General features: G+C 52.9%; 2 protein-coding genes across 3 annotated transcripts; both read right to left on the bottom strand.

Annotated features, from left to right (window-relative positions):
- Window positions 1-390: 390 nt before the first annotated feature.
- UBA52 (ubiquitin A-52 residue ribosomal protein fusion product 1) lies at window positions 391-3,666 on the bottom strand. Its single transcript, XM_080715307.1, has 4 exons — window positions 3,644-3,666; window positions 1,019-1,129; window positions 766-852; window positions 391-624 (listed from the first exon to the last, which is right to left on the bottom strand). Exons 2-4 carry the CDS (start codon window positions 1,119-1,121, stop codon window positions 428-430), a joined length of 387 nt encoding a protein of 128 aa, XP_080571433.1. The 5' UTR covers window positions 1,122-1,129; window positions 3,644-3,666; the 3' UTR covers window positions 391-427.
- A 1,887-nt stretch (window positions 3,667-5,553) lies between these two features.
- Window positions 5,554-14,804, bottom strand: KXD1 (KxDL motif containing 1; the record flags this gene model as incomplete). Of its 2 annotated transcripts, none has more annotated exons than XM_080715306.1 (5): window positions 5,554-5,768; window positions 6,443-6,489; window positions 8,030-8,182; window positions 10,413-10,537; window positions 14,772-14,804. In XM_080715306.1, 4 exons carry the CDS (start codon window positions 10,511-10,513, stop codon window positions 5,554-5,556), a joined length of 516 nt encoding a protein of 171 aa, XP_080571432.1. The 2 variants fall into 2 exon arrangements, with proteins under 2 accessions (XP_080571432.1, XP_080571431.1); XM_080715305.1 differs by having other exon boundaries at window positions 14,696-14,779.
- Window positions 14,805-16,076: the final 1,272 nt, after the last annotated feature.

The raw sequence follows: 16,076 nt of genomic DNA, 5'->3' as shown, positions 1-16,076 counted from the left end.
CTCTCAGCAACCTAGTGGAACCGGTTCAAAAATCTATCTATGGGCTGGAGGTGTAGCTCAGAAGCGTAAGGTCCCTGGGTTCAGTACCCAGTACCACACAAGACAAAGTGTGCCCTGAAAAGGGCATGTAACACCAGGTGGGCAAGCCTACCTTTGTACCCACTCACAGACGCCTCCACCTGCCAACCTAGATCCTAAACGACTCGGCCGGCCTTCAGGCTCCAACCCCAGTCAACTGCTGCAGACAGACAGACCCCGAGGCAGCAGGCCGGATGCCAGAGAGGGCCTCAGGGGCAGCCAGCCTTCAGTCCCCGCCCCGGACAGAAGAGCCACACGGACACCAGTTGCTGCTCCAGTCGAGGTAGGGGAAGCTTTATTGAGGTCCCGAGGCCACCGTGGGGCGCAGGCGGGAGGCCTGCGGAGGGCTTTACTTGACCTTCTTCTTGGGGCGCAGGTTGTTGGTGTGGCCGCACTTCTTCTTGCGGCAGTTGACGGCGCGCGGGTGCAGGCGGGCGTAACACTTGCGGCAGATCATCTTGTCGCAGTTGTACTTCTGGGCGAGCTGGCGCAGGGACGGCTCGATGATGCCACCCCGCAGGCGGAGCACCAAGTGCAGAGTGGACTCTGCAGGGACAGAGACGGTGGCTGAGGACTGGCACTGCCACTGAACCCAGTGCCGGCACCGAGCTGTAGGAAAGGACAGCACACAGACAGACAAAAGCAGCCAGGGCGCCAGTGACCTGGCCAGGAGACCCCACATCTTACCTTTCTGGATGTTGTAGTCTGAGAGGGTGCGGCCATCCTCCAGCTGTTTGCCCGCAAAAATCAGACGCTGCTGGTCAGGGGGGATGCCTGGGAGGAGAGGGAAGCGCGATCACTGAGGCCGGCCGGCCCTTCCAGCAGCCCCACCCCATGGGCAGCTCAGGGCCACTCCCAGTCTCTCAAAACAAGCACTCTCAAGCAGAGGCCTGCCCCTACCTAGCACCCCCCAGCCAGGACAGAGCGGGACGCCACGCACCCTCCTTGTCTTGGATTTTGGCTTTGACATTCTCGATGGTGTCGCTGGGCTCAACCTCGAGGGTGATGGTCTTGCCCGTCAGGGTCTTCACGAAGATCTGCATCTCTGCGTCTGCGGGGAGTGTGGCGCGTGAGTACCCTTCTGTGCCTGAAGCCTGGACATACCCCACAGCCTAAGGCCATGCCTTCTCCATCCCACTCCTAGACCTCGTGGCTTGTTTGTTTCTGGGGTGCAAGGATTAGAACTCAGGTCCCCGTGCGTGCCAAGCCAAGCCGAACACTGAGCACACCGCCAGCCTCGCACGCGCTCCTCCAGCTGAGCACAGGAGGCGGCTCGTGTCTGCTGACCTATGTCAAGTATCCCGGGCACTTTCTCTCCAGACACCTGCCCAAGTATGGTGCAAACCTCCCCTGCCTCAGCAAGCATCTGCGGTGCCCACGGGTGCCCATGCCACCACCACCAACGGGGCTCCCATCTGAGCAGCCAGCCTCGCCAACACCCACGCACACCCCTCCTGGGCATGTTTTGGATGGTACTGGGACACTTGAACCCAGGGGCATTCTACCTCCAAGCTATGCATCCAGCCCTTTTTATTTTTACCGTTTCAAAATAAAAAATAAAACAGAGTTGGGGTATGGCTCAGAGGTAGAATATTCCTGGGTTCCATCCCCAGCAACACACACACAGTCCCCAACTTCAAACAGCTAGATGGAAAGTATCACATTCAAATCCGCACCACCACACCTTGCAGGCAACTCTGATGGCATACTGGGGACTGTTAAAAAAAAAACAAAAACTTGGAATAAAGGTGGGGAAGACTGCATGTGACAATTTTTTCCTCATGCTTTTATAGAAGTGAAACAGTTAGGGGCCCGTAAAAGGCCACTACCATGGAAACCTGACACCTCTGGATATTGAAATTATTTTTTCTCTGTAGTGGTAGGGATTCAACTTAGGGGCACTCTATCTGACCTACACTCCCAGCCCTATCTTAGGGTCACACAAGGTTGCTGAGTCTTTTAAAGCTGCTGAGGCTGATCTTGAACCTGCGATCCTGTCTCAGCCTCCCACATACTGTGACTAGACATGAGCCACCACACCCAGCAAGACAGCGAAACCGAGTGCCAAGCCGGCCAAATTCCAAAACCCAGGCCAGAGGGGAGACATTTCTGCTGTGAGGCAGCTGGAGGTCTGACCTCGTTAACGGAGCCACCCTAAAGACCTGGCTTTGGTGTACAAGCAGGCTTTCAATTTACAGTCACCTGTAAATATGTCACTGGAGAAATAAACACAAACCTCCTTCGGGTTTTTATACTATCTACTTATTCTGCTCTGTCGTTTTATGTTGTAACCTCACGACTTCCACCTACAAATATTAAAGTCAAAACCACAGAGGCGCCAGCCATGGTGGGGGCATGGCTGTAATCCCAATACTTGTGAGGCTGAGACAGGAAGATCTCTCCAGTTAAGACCAGCCTCAGCTAATTAGAGGTTTTTAAAATAAAGGGGAGGCGCATTGAAGCTCAGAAGTAGAAGACCTCTGGATTCAGCCCCCATGCTACAAAAAAAGGGGACAGAAGATCATTTTAAAATAGTCTGCTATCAGTGGCTAACTATGAAGACATTAGTCAAGTTAATGTCACTTTTATTTACAAAGACCTCAAGCACATTTTTCTCTTAAAAGAAAAAGCCTAGAGGCAGGTGTGGTGGAGCACACTTGTAATCCCAGCATTTGGGAGTCTGAAACGGGAGAATGGTGGGTCCCGGGCAGCCTCAGCTACTTGGTGAAGCTCTGCACAACTTAGTGAGACCCTGTTTCAAAATAAATTAGAAAAAAAAAAATAGAGCAGGAGGTGTAGATCGGAGGTAGGATGCCCCTGGGTTCCATCCCCAGTACCTAAAGAGGGGGAAAAAAAAAAAAAAAAAAAAAAGCCCAGAAAGCCAGGGGTGGTAGGGCACGCTTGTAATCCCAGGGGAGGCTGAGGCAGGAGGATCCCAGCGCACTGTCAGTCTCAGCTACTTAGTGAGGCCCTGTTTCAAAGGAAAGAATAAAAAATTGGGCCGGGGGTGTCTCGGAGATAGAATGCCCCTGGGTTCCATCCCCAATACCGCAAAAAAAAAAAAAAAAGCCTAGAAAGTGAGGCATGGTGGTGTACGCCTGTAATCCCTGTATTTAGTATTTAGGAAGCTGAGATCAGAGGATGGAAGGTTAGGGGGAGGCAGCCTTAGCACCATACACGGACTATTTTCCAATAAAATCTTTTAAAAAAGGCTGGAGGTATAATGACCCTGGCTTCAACTCTCCAGTACGAGATAAAAAAAATCCTAAGGGCTGGGCGTAGCCGGGCAGTGGCCCACACCTGTACGTCCAGCACTCTGGAGGCTGAGGGAGGATGGGAGTCCACACCAAGCTCAGCAACGCTGCGAGGCCATTTCTAACACATATATACACTGGCTGGGGGGACGGCGCGGGGCGGAGGCCGAGCGCCGAGGCTGTCGCAGCCGCTGGGGAAGGCGCCTTCGCCGGCCCCGCTCCCGCACCGAGGCCTCGTGGCCCCGCAGACCCTGCGCCGCGCCGACCCCGGCCCGCCCGGCGACCCCCGCCCCGCCGCGGCCCCGCACCACCTGAGCCTCCGACCCGCTCGGCCGCCTCGTTGACGAGAAAGGGCGGCGGAAGCGGAAACCGCCGCGCCGCCGCCGAGGGCGCATGCGCAGCCGGCCCGCCGCGCGTGCGTCACAATGCGCGTCGCCCGCCGGCCCCGCCCCGCCGCCATGCTGGGTGCGGGCGGGCGAAGCCGCCGCGGGTGCGGGCGAGCGTCTCCAGCCGCTTCCGGGGCGCCGCGTCTCTCCCGGTGTGGGCGACGCGCTGGCTCCGGGTATTTTGAGTGCTGCTGGCGCTTCGCCGACGGCTTGGGGACACTTGTTGCTCAAAGTAGGGAAGAAGTTACCAAGCCGGGCGTGGCGGCGCACGCTTGTCATCCCAGCATTCGGGAGGCTGAGGCCGGAGGATCGCGGTTCGCGGGCAGCCTCGGCTACTTACTGAGGCCCTCTGCAACTCAGTGAGCCCTGTTTCAAAATAAAGAAAAAATAAAGGCGGGGTAGCTCGGAGGTTGAATCCCCCTGCCCTATATTCCACATAGGACTGGGCGTGTACCTTGGAGTAGAATGCCCCTTGGTTTCATCCCCAGTACCGCCAAACAAATTTTATATATATTTAGCGCTGGAGGTGTAGCTCGGAGCTAGAATGCCCCTGGCTTCTATCCCTAGTACAGATAAAAAAAAAAGAAAAAGAAAAGAAAATTTCCAAAAGCTGGGTGTGCTGGCGCATGCTTGTAATACCACAATTTAGTGTGACCCTGTTTAAAAATAATAAAGCGGGGGGGGGGGGGGGGGCGCTTGTAATCCCTGAGCTTGGGAGGCTGAGACAGGAAGATTGCAACAGGTTCAAAGCCAGCCTCAGCTACTTAGTGAGGTTCTCAGCAACTTAGTGAGACCCTGTTTCCAAATAAAGTATAAAATAGGTCTGGGAGTATAGCCCGGGGAAGGAAGGGAGGAAGGGAAAGGAAAAGAGAGAGAGAAAAAGAAAGATGATAAATAAAAATAGGGCTGGAAGTGTAGCTCAGAGGTGGTATGCCCCTGGGTTCAATCCCTAGTGCTACAAAAAAATAAAAAGTAATAGAAGTGTTACTTGGAGGTAGATTCAATCCCTACTCCCCTCCCAAAGAGAGAGAAATAGAGAAAAAACAGGATTTCTCTAAGCTGTCTAGGTGAGACTCCTTTTGCTGGGCTCCCGGGTCCGGGGGGTGTTACTCTGGGATGGGAAGTGTGGCTGGCAGTGAGAACAGCCCTGTCCTCCCAGCCCAGGAGGCTGCTCATCTGCAGTCCCCGCCCATGGCCCAGCCCCAGTCTGCCCCTGGATGCTCAACCCAAGAACGGAAAGAAACCACAGCTAGGGCTCTTCCATTTCTAGTAACAGAATCTTTTTATTGATAACTTCCCAACGCATCTGTAAACATCGGGTACAAAAATATTCCGATAAACTCTGTTTTCCTGGTGGCTGTCTCGCCCCATGGAAGCCCCAGGAGATGCTTATGCGGCCTTGGGGTCCGCACCTGTTTAGACAAACACAGGCTCCACCAGAATCGGCCGCGGCGCCGGCTCGCCTCTGTCTTGAACCTTCTACCTGTCTCAGAAACCTTGAGATGCCACCTGGAGGAAGCATTCAAATCATGTGTCTGAGGAAGGGGCAGGGAGGCCAGAATTGATGGGTGAGGGGTAGGCAGGTGAATGCCCACCTCAAGATCCTGGCTGGGGGTAGGGGCATCTGGCTCTGGAAACCTTTTAAGTATCACGGAGAGCAGACCTGAGGCCCGGCTCAGAAAAGGCTCCCCAGTGCCCAGCCTCCCAGCTCCCACCGTGACGGTGTGCCCTGGCACAGAGGGGCCTGCAGGGCGCTGTACTCCGAGAGGGAAGCGGAAACTAGATACCCCAGGAAGTCCACACCCCTCAGAGGGAGCCCTGGCCACAGAGTGGGGCTACTCCCCCGCTGCACCCTCGTCATCCGTCTGGCTGTGGCCGTTGACCGCGGGGGAGCCAGGCCGGGTATGGGACAGGTCCTCGAAGCCAGGGCTTAGCGGGGGCGAGGTGGTGTCCGGGCTGGTGTCGCAGGAGCCTGTGCTCTGCTCCGAGGTCGCAATGGTAGTGGTGATGCTGGGCGGGATGGGGTCCTCATCCTCGTCCTCTGGGACATCTGGGAGGGAGGCCCCAAACAGGAGGGCACTCAGATGGGGGTCCAACAGGTCCCCACACCCTCCAGGGGCACAAGTGGGTCCACTTTACACAGGAGGAAATCACGGCCTGGGCAGGTGAAGGGGCCCTTCCAGCTGAGGAGACGCGTGGACACAGGCCCTGGGTAAGCCTGACTGTCCCACACCGTGTCACCAGGGCCTGCTCTGGGAAAGCCCTGCTGGTCAGCACCTCCAGGACAGACCACTGTGGCTCCGGGCAGCAGGTATGGAAAACCGAGGCCCAGCAGGCCCTGGAGGGGTGGTCCTGAGTCGCTGGGGCCCTGAAGCCAGACAGATGTGAACTCGACTCCGTCTCTTGCCCCTTCTGGCCACGATTCCCCCTGGGCCTTGGTTTCCCTCTGTGAAGCGGGGACATTCCGGTCTCCCCTCACAGGTGGCTTGGGAACGGCTTGGTTGCTGGGTTCACTCAGGGGCGCAGTGGAAGGGAACTGTCACCACTCCAGCCCACATCCCCAGGGAAAGGACCAGAGTCCCAGTACCCGCCCCGCCTGCTCTGGGTCTCTGAGAACCCTCTGCCCACCAGGGCTGGGCTGCTGTGGGGCCCTCCAGGGACCGCAGGAAGCCAGCTCCAGGCGAGGGTGGGCATGCTAGGGAACAGAGGCCCTGGGACACTTACGGCTGAAGGCCTCAGGGTGCTGCCTGGCCAGCTTGCCCTTCAGTGCCCTGCAGGGAGGGAAGGCACAGGCTGACCCCTGGAGCAGACAGCAGGCACACCCATCTCCCCCTCTGCCCAGCACACTGGCAGCACCTGGGCAGGCAGCCTCCACAGGAGGCCAGCTGCCTGGGCTTCAGGAGCCTGGGTGGGGCCCTGGGGCAGCGTCCTTTCCAGCGACTCCTCTGCTTTTGGGCAAGCTAAGAGCCGGCCTTCCCCCACCTCAGCAGTCCCTCCTCTGGGCACTGGGAACCTCCCTATCCTCTGTAGACACAGCTGCAATACTTGAGAAAAACAAAATATAGCCAGTTTAAAAAAAAAAAAAAAAAAAAAACAGCAGCTGGGCATGGTGGCACACGTTTGCAATCCTAGCGCTTGGGAGGCTGAGATAGGAGGATCGCACAGGTTCGAAGCCTGCCTCAGCTACTGAGTGAGGCTCTCAGCAACTTAGTGAGACCCTGTTTGCAAATAAAGTATAAAATAGGTCTGGAAGTAGCCGGGCGTGGTGGCACACGCTTGTAATCCCAGCATTTGGGAAGCTGAGACCGGAGAATCGCGGTTCGCGGACAGCCTCAGCTACTTAGTGAGACCCTCTGCAACTTAGTGAGACGCTGTTTCAAATTAAAGAATAAAAAATAGGGCAGGGGTGTGTGGCTCGGAGGTCAAATGCCTCTGGATTCCATTTCTAGACCCGCAAAAAAAAAAAAAAAAAAAAATAGGTCTGGAAGTATATAGCCTGGTAGAAAAGCCGCTGGGTTTCACCCCCAGTACCACTTTAAAAAAAAGAAATGAAGAAGGAAAAGAAGAAGCAAGCCAGGTCTGTTGGCACACACTTGTAACCCCAGTATTCGGGAGGCTGAGACAGGAGGATCACCATTCGAGGACAGCCTCAGCCAGCTACTTAGTAAGGCCCTTTGCAACTCAGCGAGACCCTGTTTCAAAAAAAAAAAGAATAAGCCGGGTATGGTGGCGCACACTTGTAATCCCAGCATTTGAGAGGCTGAAACAGGAGGATCATAATTCAAAGACAGCCCCAGCTAATACTTAGGCCCTCTGGAACTCAGTAAGACCCTACTTCAAAATAAAGAATAAAAAGTAGGGCTGGGGGTGTAACTTGGAGGTAGAATGCCCCTGGATTCCATCCTGGGTACCGCAAAATAAATAAATAAATAAAAGAGTAACAAATAGGGCTGGTGGTGTAGCTCAGAGGTAGAAGGCCCTGGGTTCCATCCCCAGTACTGGAAAAAAAAAAAAAAGAAAAAATGGTGCACGCATATAATCGTAGCGTTCAGGAGGCTAAAACAGGAGGATTAAGGATCCGGGCCAGCCCCAGCACCTTAGTGAGACTCTGTCTCAAATTTCTTAAAAAAGCGCTGGGATTATAGCTTGGGGGCACGGTACTCCTTGACTCCATCCCCAGGACTGTAAAATAAGTAAGTACAGCATGTCTTCCTCACTGTTTACACCTGGGCAGTCCCCGCTTGCTCTGGGCCAGGTGTGCTGGCCCCGCAGCACCTGCCGTCCTGGGCGGCGGCGGCGACCCGCACGCACCTGATCCTGCGGAATATGCTGTCCAGGTCCCGCTTCATCTCCACCAGCGTCCGCGTGTGGTGCAGGAAGCGCTCGCTCATCTGCTGCAGCCGCGCGCTGGACAGGTTGTTGAAGTTCAGCAGCATCTCATTGGTCTTCTCGAAGCGGTCCAGCCTGGGCAGAGAAGGGCACACGCTCTTTTCCCCGGCCGCAGGGCTCCTGCCAGTTAACTGTGCCGGGCACGTGCCTGCCTCACGGCCTTTGCACGTGCTGTTCTATGGCCTGCGCTGTTCGGACTGCTGTTGCAGTCACCTAGCAAACTCCTATTCAGTCTTCAAAACCCTGCATTATGGCTTTGACCTTACATTTCCCCCAAAAGCACACAGGCTACAGGCTCAGTGCCCAGCCTGTGGTGCTACTGGAAGATGGCAGGACCTTTCGAGGTGAGGCCTGGTGGGAATCCATTAGGTCATGGGAATATCACTGACAATGGAACTCTATCCCCAGGGTTACTGCCTAGCCGCCAGGAAGCATCCACAGGTGCCCTCTGCCATGATGTACCGTGCCACCGCAGCCCAGAGCAGTGTGGCTAAGCAACCTCGGACTGAAACCTCTGGGCCGCGGTAAGTTGGTGCAATGACACATAACTGTGACCCCAGTACTTGGGAGGCTGAGACAGGGGGATTGCAGGTTCAAGGTCTGCCTCAGCAACCTCAACCCCGAGGCCCTAGTATTGCCAAATACTTATATGCCCTGTTACAAAATAAACAACAAAATGGGAGCCGGGCGTGGTGGCGCACGCTTGTAATCCCAGCATTTGGGAGGCTGAGACAGGAGGATCGTGGTTCACGGACAGCCTCGGCTACTTAGTGAGGCCCTCTGCAACTCAGTGAAGCCCTGTTTCCAAATAAAGAATAAAAAATAGAGCAGGGGGTGTAGCTTGGAGGTTGAATGCCCCTGGGTTCCATCCCCAGAAATCTCTAGCACAACAAAAACAAATACCCCCCCCCCCCCGGCACTGGGAATGGAACCCAGAGGCATTCAACCTCTGAACAACACCTCCAGCCCTGTTTATTTTTTATTTTGAAACAGGGCCTCACTGAGTTGCAAAGGGCCTCACTAAGCAGCTGAGGCTGGCCAAGAATTGTGATCCTCCTGTCTCAGCCTCCCCAATGCTGGGATTACAAGCGTGTGCCACCATGTTAAGCTAAAAGTAACTTTTCTCCCTTTTATTTTTGCTTATTTTGGTACTAGGGATTGAACCCAAAGGCATTCTACTTCCAAGCTATAACCCCTGCCCTATTTTTTTGTTTTTTATGCCATACTGAGGATTGAACTCAGAGACATTCTACCTCTGACCTTTGAGCTACACCCCCAACTTCTTTTATTTATTTATTTTTTGCGGGTCTGGGGATGGAACCCAGGAGTATTCTACCTCCAAGCTACACCCCCAGCCCTATTTTTTATTCTTTATTTGGAAACAGGGTCTCACTGAGTTGCGAGGGCCTCACTAAGTAGCTGAGCTGGCCACAAACCTGTGGTCCTCCGGTCTCAGCCTCCCAAGTGCTGGGATTACAGGTGTGCACCACCACATCTCGCTGCCCCGTTTTAGTTTATTTGAGACAGGGTCTGCTAAGTTTTGGAGGGTTTTCATAAACTTCTAAGGCTGGAAATGAGTTCTATATTGGTCAAGAAGGGAGACTGGGAAGAACCTCTGGTTTAAGGACTCAAAACTGAAGCCCAACCGGGCATGTGGCACACGCTTATAATCCCAGCACTTGGGAGACCGAGACAGGAGGATTGCTAGTTCGCAGCCAGCCTCAGCTAGAGGCCCTCTGCAACTTAGTGAGACCCTGTTTCTAAATAAAAAATAGGGCTACAGGTGTAGCTAGGAAGTAAGAGTTCAATCCCTAGAATTGCCAAAAAGGAAAGAAAAAAAAAAAAAAAAACAAAAACTGAAGTCCTAGGCAGGGCATGGTGGTGCACACCAGTAATCCCAGCTACTTGGGAGGCAGAGGCAGGCTTGGAGGCTGAAAGCTAGCCTCAGCAATTTAGCAAGACCCTGTACTGAAATAAACAAATATAAGGGGCTGGGGTGCAGCTCAGTGGTGGAGCACTCCTGGATTGAAGAAAAAAAACAGAAAACTCTGCGGTTCCCCCAAGCCCCTACCCAGGCCTCGGGACAGGAGCCCTCACACCCCTGCCAAGCCGGCACAGCTGCAAGGCCTCGGAGCCTGCTTCCTTGCCAAGGCCTCGCCTCCAGGCCAGGAAGGAATTTACTGTGGAGCCAGCAGGCAGCTTTGCTCATTTCCTTCATTTTATCATCACTGTGGGCCGGCGGGGGCGGGCAGGGCAGGGCAGCCTTGGCCCCCACCCCCGCCCAGGGCCCGCAGCCGCTGCGCACATGTTCTTCTGGGCCAGGATGATGGCGTTGACGTCATCGGTGTTCACCATGCTCAGGATTCGGCTGCAGAAGGCCCTCGAGGCCGCGTCCGGGGGATCCATCTCTTCCTCCTCCTCCTCCACGGCCTGAAACAGGCAGGAAGATGTGGTCTGTGAGGCCCGGAGCCCGAGGCGGGAGCCCGACCCAACCATGGCCCCTGAGGTTAGAATGTGTGGCTGGCTCCACCTTGCCACCTGAGCCTCAGGTGTGTCACCCAGAATGTAGGGTGTTGGGAGAACTGAAAGGGGTCATTTTTTTTCTCCAACTGTCTTTTTGGTACCGGGGCTAGAACCCAGGGGCATTCTACCTCTGAGCTACAGCCCCAGCCCTTTTTATTTTGAGGCAGGGCCTTGCCACGGTGCTCAGTCTGGCCTCAAACCTGTGTTTCTCCTGTCTCAGCCTCCCAGCTGGGAGTCGTCCGCTGCTGCCCATGCTTCAACTCTTCCTGAAACTTTCTTGATTACCAGCTGGCAGGTTGGCCTGTGGACCTCACAGCCAAGTCAGCTCCGAGCGGAGGCTCCTCTGGATCCAGAGCCCAGCCCAGAACCTGGCAAGGTGGCACCAGAACCTTGTTTTGGGCGGACAAACAGGCCTTTTCAAACTCCACTTTGATGCCAGAATTTTATGAGCAAATTAAAGCCAAGAATTCCAGGCACTCACAGCCAGGCTGTGGGATCCAGCAACTCAGAAAGCACTGCGGTTCCCGGCTCGCTGGCGCGCGGACGGCCACGCCACCCAGTGGGCGGCGGCATACCAGACCATTCCAGCGGGGGGTGGGGGGCACAGCACTGACCCATGGGAGAGCTTAAAGAAAAAAAATCTACAATTCTGATACAGCTTGGCTCTGAGGCCGTGTTTAATGGCCAACAGAAAGGCCTATTTGCAGCCGGGCGTGGTGGTGCACACTTGTAATCCTAGCATTTCGGAGGCTTGGGAGGCTGAGACAGGAGGCTCACACAGGTTCGAAGCCAGCCTCAGCTACTTAGTGAGGCTCTCAGCAACTCAGTGAGACCCTGTTTCCAAATAAATTATAAAAATAGGCTGGGAGTGTAGCCCTGGTAGAAAGCCCCTGGGCTCCACCCCCTAGTACCACCAAAAATAAATAAATAAAATTAAAATTAAAATAAAGGATAAAAAATCGGGGTGGGGATGTAGCTCCGAGGTCGAATGCCCCTGGGTTCCATCCCCAGACCCCCACACACAAAGGCCTAATTGCAAATGAATAGGGTGCAGCTCACTGATAAGAGTACTCCGTTCAGCATGTGTAAGGCACTGGTTCCATCCCCAGCACTGCAAAACTAAAACAAAAACAAAACACCCAACAGGAAAGGGTTTTACAGTACAGTTGAGCACACTTAATCCACCTTTCCATTTATTGAAGTCGGCTGCACCCAGAAAAAAAGCACCAATCTCAAACACTGGGACTGTCAACATGCTTATTTATGGGAGAGGAAATAGGCACAGGGAGCCTCTTTGTCACCAGAATGACAAGGAACCAGGACCTGTCACACAGCCTGATCACAACTCAACAGCCCAAAGGTCCACAGAGGTGGGCCTCTGAACAGATATTCAGGGTGCACTGGACACAGAGGGGCTGTATCTTACAGCAGCTGAAATTAGCCTGACTTCCAATTCTTTCTTTCTTTCTTTCTGTTTTGTGTTGCTAGGATTATTGAACCCAGGGGCATTCTACTGGTGAGCTACACCCTGACCCCTACTTTATTTTTATTTTCAGACAGGGTCTCTAGGCTGGTGAAAAGTCTGTTTGCTATGGCTGGCCTCAAACGTGCTGTTCTCCTGTTTTAGCCTCCAAGTACCTGACTTCCAATTTCTTTACAGAAAAAGATTTTTTTTTTTTTTTTTTTGAGGTACTGGGGATGGAACCCAGGGGCATTCTACCTCCGAGCTACACCCTCAGCCCTATTTTTTTTTTCTTTATTTTTAAACAGGGTCTCACTGAGTTGTAAAGGGCCTAAGTAGCTGAGGCTGTCTGTGAACTGCAATCCTCCTCTCAGCCTCCCGAATGCTGGGATTAAAGTGTGTGTCACCATACCCGGCTACAGCAGAAAAAGAATTTAATAGACTTTTATATTCTTTCTTTCTTTCCTTCTTTTTGTAGTACTGGGGATTGAACCTAGGGCATTCTAACTCTGAGCTACACCCCCAGCCCTATTTTAATTTTTTATTTTTAAACAGGATCTCAATTGCAGAGGGCCTCAATAAGTTGCCGAGGCTGGCCATGAGACTGTGATCCTGCTCTCAACCTCCCAAGTACTGATACAACAGGTATGTACCGCTATGCCTAGCTGGGACTTCTGTTTCCCTCTCTGGAAACTGCTATATTTCCAAGTGTTAGCAACAAATACTTCCCCCCACCAAAAAAATATCTTGAAAACCAAAACTATCTATTTATGCCTTCAATACAGGTAGCAGTATGCAGTCTCTACATGCGGAGACAGGAGGATCAAAGGTCCGAGGACAGCCTCAGCAACTTAATGAAGAGCCCTTCTCAACTTGGTGAGGCCCTGTTTCAAAATATAGAATAGCTGGACACTGTGGCACATCCCTGTAATCCCAGCATTTGGGAGGTTGAGACAGGAAGATCCGGGTTCACAGACAGCTTCAGCTAGTTAGCAGGCTCTTTGCAACTCAGTGAGACTCTGTTTCAAAATAATTAAAAATAGAGCCGGGCGTGGTGGTGCACGCTTATAATCCTCGCCCTTGGGAGGTGGAGACAGGAGGATCACGCAGGTTCGAAGCCAGCTGTGCTGGCGTAAGAGACCCTGTTTCCAAAAATAAAAATAGGTCTGGGAGTGTAGCCCGGAGGTAGAAGGGCTTCCAGGAACCCCAGTACAACCAAAAATAAAAATAAAAATAAAAATAAAAAATAAAATAAAAATAGAGCTGGGGTTGTAGCCCGGAGGTAGAATGCCCCTGGTTTCCACCCCCAGTACCACACACACACACAATTAGTTGAGCCAGGCATGGAAGTGCATGTCTGTAACCCCAGTATTTGGGAGGCTGAGGCAGGAGGATGACAGGTTTGAGGCCAGCCTCAGCAACTTAATGAGACCTTTAGTAACTTAGTGAGATCACATTTCAAAATAAAAAAAAAAAGAAATGATAGAGGGTTTGGGGTGTAGCTCAGCGGTAAACCACCAGTACTTGAGAAGTTAACACAGGAGGGTCACAAGTTGGAGGACAGCAACTTAGAGAGTCCTTGTTTTGAAATGAAAAATAAAACAAGTAAAGGGATATAGTTCAGAGGTAGAAGGCCCCTGGGTTCAACCCCCAGTACAAAAACAAATAAGAAAAACTAAAAAGGAGGAGCTCAAGCTGGGTGTGGTGGTGGACGTTTGTAATTCCAGTACTTGGAAGGCTGAGACGGGAGGATCACAGGTTTGAAACCAGTCTTAGCAACTTACTGAGGCTCACAGCAACTTAGCAAGACCCTGTTTTCAAATGAAAAATAGGTCTGCTGGTGTAGCCTGAGAGTAGAAGGCTCCTTCCTTAAGTTCCATCCCCAGTACCACAAGAAAAAAAAAAGGGGGGGGGGGCTCAGAGCAAGCTATTCTTCCAATGAAATGTGAAGTCCCGAGTCCCGAGGGAAGCGTGCATGGTGGCTCACGCTTGTCATCCCAGCATTTGAGAGGCTGAGACCGGAGGTTCCAAGACAACCTCAGCTACTCAGGCTCTTTGCAACTCAGTGAGACCCTGTTTCAAAATAAATAATAAAAATCGGAATGCGGGCGTAGCCAGGGAAATCGCCCTGGGTTCCATCCCCAGTACCGCAAAAAATAAAAATAAAAATAAATTGATTTCCAGGGCGAGCCCGGAAATCGGCATTTTAACAGGCATCTCCCGGGTGCTCTGGAGATGGACGATCACTGCATGTGACTCTCCGCTTCAGTAAACGCTTCCTTCCCTTCTCCGTCATCACTACTAGGCAGACGCCATCATCTCGCAGGGAAACTCCGGCTCTCGGCTCGGTGGCCCAAGGTCACAAGCGCTGCAGAGACGCCGAAGCACCAGGTGATATAACTTAATTCAACAGGGCTGCCTGAGCGGAGGAAGAGCGCCGAGCAGGGAGAAGCAGGCCGAGGCTCGCCCCCAACACAGCGGGGAAACTGAGGCACACCACAGGCGCTGACCGCGGGCGGCCCGGACTCCCGCGCCCCGATTCCGGCCACTGCGCAGCGGGAGGGCCCAGACGTGGCCGGCGCGCGCCCCGCCCCGCCGCCGACCCGGCCTGGCTCCCCGCGGCCCGGCCGCCCCGACCCGCCCCACCCTCGGCCCCGGCGTCGCTGGCGGCCACGGCACCTGCACATCTGGCAGCCTTGCTCGCGCTTCCGGGATGGCGCTCCCGACGCCTTACGTCACCGCGCACCGTGCGTGCGGCCGCGCGTGGCCACGACGTACGCCGGCGGTGATTGGCATGCGTGGGGGGAGCGGCAGGAAGTGGCCCGGTGTTACGTCATTGCCGTTGGAAGTGCGTAACAAGGATTAACCAATCAGATGGCCCTCGGTGCGCAGGCTCGATTGTGCAAAGTCTGACCGCAGGATTCCGGAAGTGGGAGGGCTGAGAGCTGAGATCCCACTGTACAGATGTGAAAGCCGAGGCCTGAGGCTGTAAGCACAGCCTCCCAGCTCCTGAGCGGTCTCGTGGCCTGCGGCCCATCCTGACCCCTGCGTCCTGCTTTCCTCGAGGAGCTCAGACTCATTCCAACTCATAAATCTTTGAAACATGTGAAACATGTGTATAGGCATATAATCTGTTATATGTGTGTGTGTGTATATATGTGTATATATAGTATATATATGTATATTATATGTGTATATGTGTATATATGTGTATATATATGTATATATGTGTATATATATGTGTGTATATATGTGTGTGTGTGTGTGTATATATATATATATATATTTTTTTTTTTTTTTTGGCGGGGCTGGGGATGGAACCCAGAGGCATTTTACCTCCGAGCTACACTCCCTGCCCTATTTTTTATTCTTTATTTTTTTAAACAGGGTTTCACTGAGTTGCAGAGAGCCTCACTAAGTAGCTGAGGCTGTCCGCGAACCGCCATCCTCTGGTCTCAGCCTTCCGAATGCTGGGATTACACGCGTGCACCAGCATGCCTGGCTTAATATATATTTTATACATGTTTTTTTTTTCTACTGGAGATTAAACTCAGAGGCATTCTACCTCTGAACAAAACTCCAACCGGTTTTTTGTTTGTTTGTTTGTTTGTTTGCTTGTTTTTGGTGATATTGGAGATGGAATCCAGGAACTTTCTACCTCCTGGCCCTTTTTATTTTTGTTTGGAAACAGGGTTTCCCTAAATTGCAGAGGGCCTTGCTAAATTGCTCAGGCTGGCTGTGAAGCTGTGCTTCTACTGTCCCAGCCTCCCAAGTACTGGGATTACAGGAATAGGCCTAACGCTCCAAAACCCAGCTCTTTTATTTCTTATTTTGAAACAGGTTTTCACAAAGTTGCTGAGGCTGGTCTCAAACCAATGGTTCTTTCTTTCTTTCTTTCTTTCTTTCTTTCTTTCTTTCTTTCTTTCTTTCTTTTTTGGTGGTACTGGGGATGGAACCCTTCTAGCTTCGGGCTACAACTCCCAG

The sequence above is a fragment of the Muscardinus avellanarius genome (assembly GCF_963383645.1).
Source record: "Muscardinus avellanarius genome assembly, chromosome: 18".
Classification (NCBI taxonomy): domain Eukaryota; kingdom Metazoa; phylum Chordata; class Mammalia; order Rodentia; family Gliridae; genus Muscardinus; species Muscardinus avellanarius.
This window is presented reverse-complemented; position numbering and strand designations above follow the sequence as displayed.